Source organism: Microtus ochrogaster, unplaced genomic scaffold (genome assembly GCF_000317375.1).
Source record: "Microtus ochrogaster isolate Prairie Vole_2 unplaced genomic scaffold, MicOch1.0 UNK80, whole genome shotgun sequence".
NCBI classification, from domain to species: Eukaryota; Metazoa; Chordata; class Mammalia; order Rodentia; family Cricetidae; genus Microtus; species Microtus ochrogaster.
Genome location: NW_004949178.1, coordinates 238289 through 244111, shown reverse-complemented (window position 1 = coordinate 244111; position 5823 = coordinate 238289). Strand labels below are relative to the sequence as shown.

Genomic DNA, 5823 nt, shown 5'->3' with positions numbered 1-5823 from the left:
AGCTCCAGGGGCCCCGATACCCTCTTCTGGTCTCCGTGGGCACCTATCACTCATGTGCACATACTGCTCCCCCATCCTAAAAATAAGTTCAAAGTATTGACCCAAGCCACCCTTCCCAGTGCCTGGGGCCCTTATGCTTCTTCCCCATCCCCACACTTCCTGGCAGGCTTTCTTCATGCCTTGGGCAGCAGGACCAATGGTACAAAGCACTCCTGCCTTGGTGGTGGCATGCTCAATGGCCACTGGCTGGACCTCCAGGATGGATACTGTCCCGTGAGTTTGTGCCAGCTTCTCTTCTAACCTTTTCTTTCTCCACAGAGCCTGCATGGTGACTGATCCAGGCCACACCCTGAACACCGGGGTCAAAAGCGCCTGCTTACCCCTGGATCCTCCCCAACCATCCCTTTTCCCCTTACTTTGCTTACTCTTGGGCCCATCCATACATTTTGGCTATGTGTAGCTCCTGTTGAACTTCTGCTTCAGAAATTCCTGTTTGATCAGAACTTTTACTCTCTCTTTTAGTTTCTATATTGCTTCTTCAGGAGTTAGATTCCTCTCCTCCCTCGGGAGTCCAGTGGTGTGGAGCCATATTGTGTGAAGGAAAAGTATTAGCTACCAGACAGTGAGGAACGCAGCATATGCTAGGCATTACCGTAACTGCTCAGCTGTGACTCTCTACAATGAATGTATCAGTATCACTCGACAAATAAGAAAAGTAGCACAACCCGAGACCGGCCTTGGCCAGTCTGTCCAGGGCATAGCCGTGACTTCCAACAGGCACAACCGCAGCAGGACAGAGGCAAGCGCTCAGGTTGGCTCACTCCTCTTCAAGCATTACTCTCTACTACCAAAAAAGGGCCGGCCCCAACCTTATTCCCAAATAGTAACAGCTTCTACTCCCTACAAGGATGCGCACAGCGCTATGGCGCCCTCCTGTGAAGCAGCAGGAGATGTTGGAAAGGGACTCAGGATGGGTTCCAACACAAGGGAACAACCTGATACAGGCTCATCTTTCACAGTCTCGTCCCAACACTCCAGTGCCGTCAAACCCAGTTTTCATGTTAGAAAAATGGAAAGAACCACCCTGTGTGTAAACCCACGACTGTCACACACAGACACTTTAATACATTGCAAATGCACCTAACAAGGCTTTTTTGATTTCGGTTTTACACCTCAGATGAGGCTTAGCCCCTAGGGTTGGACGTCAGGATCTAGCCTGGACCTTTGCGAATGTCTCTAATCCTTGAGCTAGTGTTTGCAAACTCATTCCATTCTGGATGTGAACGCAGGTAACACCTAGAACAAAAAGAAGTCACATTTTACCAGCGTTCAAGCCTCCTCATTATAGTTCTCACCTGCCATCCATGATCCACCCCACACTTACTTTCCTAGGTCCTCCTAAGAACCCCTTCCTCACCCCCCAGTGACTCAGTACCCAGTTTGCCCACATCTATGATATTCCGCTTCTCGTCATCAAAGAAGACCATCTGGGAGAAAGGAACTCCAGTCTTATGGTGCAACCTGTAAAAGACAGAGCAGGGGCAACGCGGCTGGTAAGCTGGCTCACCTGACCTCCTCTAGGGTCCGCCTCCTACTCCCACCGTTAGCCGTCTGCCTACCTCTCAAAGTGTGTGACTTTGCTACCTGGATAGATTTCCCGGTGAACAAAATATTTGACGAGGTCAAAGAGCTCCAGGAGTTGGTTGGCCCCTTCCGTCTCACCTGTCCTGGAAAAAACAAAAACAAACAAACACCAATGAGTGGCATTAGGAGAGTGCTGTCATGCCCAAATCCATGGGGACCCCACAAAAGCCAACAAAGGAGACCGAGTCCCATATGTAAAAGCAAAGAGACTTTATTTTAATCAAGTCTGCACACTCGGTCTCTCCGCAAGTCCAACGTATGGGAATATCTGGAGAGCCCCGAGCTCAATTAGAATTGGGTTTTTATAGTAGTAAAGGTGGGGGTGACGGGTCTCCAAGGTTCAGGACTCCTGATTGGCTGACATTAGGGGTGTCCTGGTGAAGTGCTGGCAGGTGTTTCTATCTACAGTGCTTGGAATGCCAGGAATTTTCTTTGAATGGTCTGCTCTTGGGTGGGGGTCAGGTAATCTCGGCCTGCCAGGCATCATCTCAGGGTAAACTATTGAGACTCTATAGACTCCATTTAAATTTATTGATGGCCAGAGTCCCAGGTGATAATGGTTGGAGGTAAAGAAACTTCCTTTGGATGACCTGCCCAGACTTAGCTTAACGTGGCTGGCTCTCACAAGTGCCAGGGATGCAGGTAAAATTAGATATATGGGGGTAGGGGGACGGATTTGCTCACTGTTATTCAATACCAGAGATTCTGAAACAGCTGGCTCTGAGCCAATGTTTAATCATTTAAAAGAACAGAAAGCAGGCTGGAGAGATGGCTCAGCAGTCTTCCAGAGGACCCAGGTTCAATTCCCGTCACCCACATGGCAGCTCACAACTGTCTGTAACTCCAGTTCCAGGGGACACACTCACCAATGCACATACAATAAAAATTTAAAAACAAAAAACCTTTCTGCCAGGCAGTGGTGGCGCACGTCTTTAATTCCAGCACTCGGGAGGCAGAGGGAGGAGGATCTCTGTGAGTTCGAGGTCTCACTGGTCTACAAGAGCTAGTTCCAGGACAGGCTCCAAAGCTACCGTGAAACCCTGTCTCGAAAAAAACCAAAAACCAACACAACAACAACAAAACCAAAAAAACCAGAAAGCATAGGATAGAAAAACAACGAAATATTTGTACGTTTGCACCGCCTAACTTTTGGTTCTCCACGCAATTTCCTCATGCGTGGAGACGCGTCAGCAGGACTGTCGCTTTTCTTACCGTGAAGCAGCGGCCACTGGCACTCCAAGGCTCTGCAACCTTTCCAAGACTTCTGGTACCTCCGGGTACAGTCTGATGTTCTGGCCACGCCTATCTCGTACGGTTCCATCGCTGGAGAGGGCGACACACGCTCAAGCTCCCGCGAAGTCCCTCCTGCCCCTTACCTCCCTCTCGTCTCACCTGCTCTTGTGGAACGGGGGGTCTACGTGTGTATCAACCCAGAAAGGCCAGAGCGTGTAATCTGCGAGAGGAAGGAGGGAGAAGGATCAACCTAGAGGAGCGCAGACACTTAGCCAATGCCAGGAGTGGGCAAGGGAAGGGCCGTACGAAACTCTCCCTGCAGTTCCTTACCCAGATCAAAAACCGCAAGCTTTGGCAGCGGCGCCATGATCCACCCGCAAAGCCAAACTCAGCACCGAGAGCAACCCAACTCTATGGTGGCCAAGTAGGCTGTGGGCGCGCCACAGAGAACCGGCAACGCTCGGGTGACTAGAGTGTCGCCGTCCGACAGCTCAAGAGCGCCTTCGGAGGCTCTGCGGGATATTACCTGCAGCGGGTGACGTCTCCCTCCAAGGCACTGGCCACTAGTATTTGGTGTCTTGTCTACACCATCCAACTCACCACTTTTCACTAGAGAAGTCACGGAAACCTTTTCGCACCTTTATCTTGGAATTGAGGCCTTATCAGTTTATTATTTTGTGCTCATCTTGTCTTCCCATCAGCATCTTAACTGTGTAAAAACCAGTCTTCAGCAACAGCGAAAGCATAAAGAATATAGTGTCTGCACCCCGTGATGTGTGCCTGAACCTCAGCTACACGCAAGGCCTAAGGGAGTTACTTGTACCTAGGAATTGAGCTCGGCAGGGCAATGAGGGGTGGAGGGTGTAAAACCCGAGAGGGTGGTCTCCAAGCCAGCAGAGCACGGCTGCTGAGCGACAGCGTTTCTTCCCTAGGTTTCTAGCGTCTTCATCAACAGTAGGCTGCTATTCCCTTCAACACTGTGAAGAAAACGAAGCCTTGGGTTTTTGTCTCTAAAAGGTTTCTAAAAAATAAAACATAGTTTTATGTGATACTTTTTGCTGTTGAGCTCAGGGCTAGCCTTGAACTCCTGTCTCTACCTCCTAAATGCTGGGATTATAGATTATCGCAGCACATGTTCACTTCAGTAAGCAGACACACGTGTCCCACAATATGTACAATGTGTAGATGTTCCGTGATGGCCTCATTTTTCGAGATAGGGTTCTTCTCTGTAGCCCTTGTGGGTTCTGGAACTTGCTCTAGGCCAGGCTGGCCTTGAACTCACAAATCCACCCACCTCTGCCTCCCAAGTGCTGAGATTAAACCAGGACTCAGCTTGCTCGGGAATTCTCGATTCTCATGCCTCAGCCTCCCAGGTGCTGGAATTACAGGCTTCAACCACCACACCTACCTATTCGGAGGCAACACTTGGCACTCATGAGCTAGTTAAGAGTTGACTACAACAGAACAGCGGGCAGGCTTTCCTAGTCTAATCCTCCTTCTAAGGATGACGGCCAAGCACTACATGGGCTTGTTTCTCAGGTGGAGTGCAAAAGCAGGCTAAACTGACGTTTAGAACTTTGAAGAATTCCTCTGGGTTCAGTGTGTCCATCTATACACAGAGAGATGACAACACCCCTATCCGGATCCTTTGGGATAATGGGGTAGAATGTTTTCCAGTTGAAAGGCTATGCTGAAGCCAACTGATGGGCATGCCTGGGATATGGTTCAGAATAAAGAATGTGCCAGACTGACGGCATATGCCTTTAATCCTAACACTCCGAAGGCAGATGGGGATCCATGTGAGTTTGAGGCCAACAAGTGCTAGACCCTAGCTGGGAATACAGTTAGGTCCCCCACCCCCATTCTCAACACACCACCCTTTCACTGTCCTGCCTACCACTGTGTCCATTTCTATTTCAGTCACGTGCGTCGAGAAGAAAGAATCCAGGAGGCCAGGAAATATTTTATTGACAACCAAGGTTATAGCCATAAGAGAGGGAAGCACACAGGATTGCAAACTAAAACCCAACAGCCAGTAATGGTCATTTGGGCCAGGAGCACTGCACCCTGGTGTCCTCACATTCTCCCACCAGCAGACACACAAGACTGGGCATCAAGGGAGGGGGCAGAAGTTCTGGTGTCCCAGAGCGTGAGAAGATATGTGATGCTTCATTATGAGCCACAGGGCAAGGAGGTAAAATGGAGCTGAGGTTCATCACTGCCCAAGACCACCTCCTCCTCTAAGAGCCAACACTAGGTGGAGGACTGAACCACCTAGGATCTTATAATCAGCTGCTGTCTTCTCATCATTCCTAGAGGAAAGAAAAAGCATCAGAAATGCCATCTAGAACAGGCATCTGTAACCTGGGCTTGGGGATCTCTTTGGGAGGCCTGTGAAATTGGGTGAGAAAAATATTCCTTTATTTTTATTAGTTCCTAGCTATAATTAGTATTTAATTTGAACACAGACAAAGAGACCCATGGTGTTAACAATATGGTAACTTACACAACAGAAATTAAATACTTCTAAATTACATTATAACTGTTTGTAGGTATCTTGAAAAATTAAAAAAAAAGCAACTATCAGACCCATTATTAGACCTCACAATAAAATATTAATAAAGAGGGCTGGAAAGATAGCTCAGCAGTTAAAAGTTCAAACTGTTCTTGCAGAAGACCCACGTTCGGATTTCAGTACCCACTTCAAGAGGCTCACAATCTTGTGTAACTACAGCTCCAGGGAGATCTGACAGCCATAGGCACCTGCACTCACATGCAGACCTATAAATACACACATAACTATATACAATAAATTTTAAAAATACATTAACAAGCCGGGCGGTGGTGGCGCACGCCTTTAATCCCAGCACTTGGGAGGCAGAGGTAGGCGGATCTCTGTGAGTTCGAGACCAGCCTGGTCTACAAGAGCTAGTTCCAGGACAGGCT

At 48.6% G+C, this 5823-nt stretch overlaps 1 protein-coding gene across 1 annotated transcript; it reads right to left on the bottom strand.

The window, feature by feature from the left end:
- Positions 1-1100: 1100 nt before the first annotated feature.
- On the bottom strand, positions 1101-3345 carry LOC102002737 (magnesium-dependent phosphatase 1). The gene is made up of 6 exons (XM_005370432.2): positions 3208-3345; positions 3037-3097; positions 2857-2967; positions 1620-1727; positions 1436-1521; positions 1101-1296 (listed from the first exon to the last, which is right to left on the bottom strand). Exons 1-6 carry the CDS (start codon positions 3242-3244, stop codon positions 1205-1207), a joined length of 495 nt encoding a protein of 164 aa, XP_005370489.1. The 5' UTR covers positions 3245-3345; the 3' UTR covers positions 1101-1204.
- Between the last annotated feature and the right edge of the window lie 2478 nt (positions 3346-5823).

Coding starts and splice junctions, on each gene's coding strand:
- LOC102002737 (XM_005370432.2), bottom strand. CDS start 3,244: ATGGCGCCGCTGCCAAAGCTTGCGGTTTTTGATCTGG. Junction 1,728..2,856: donor CCAGTGGCCGCTGCTTCACG/GTAAGAAAAGCG, acceptor TGTTTTTTCCAG/GACAGGTGAGACGGAAGGGG. Junction 1,297..1,435: donor CATAGATGTGGGCAAACTGG/GTACTGAGTCAC, acceptor TTTTTGTTCTAG/GTGTTACCTGCGTTCACATC.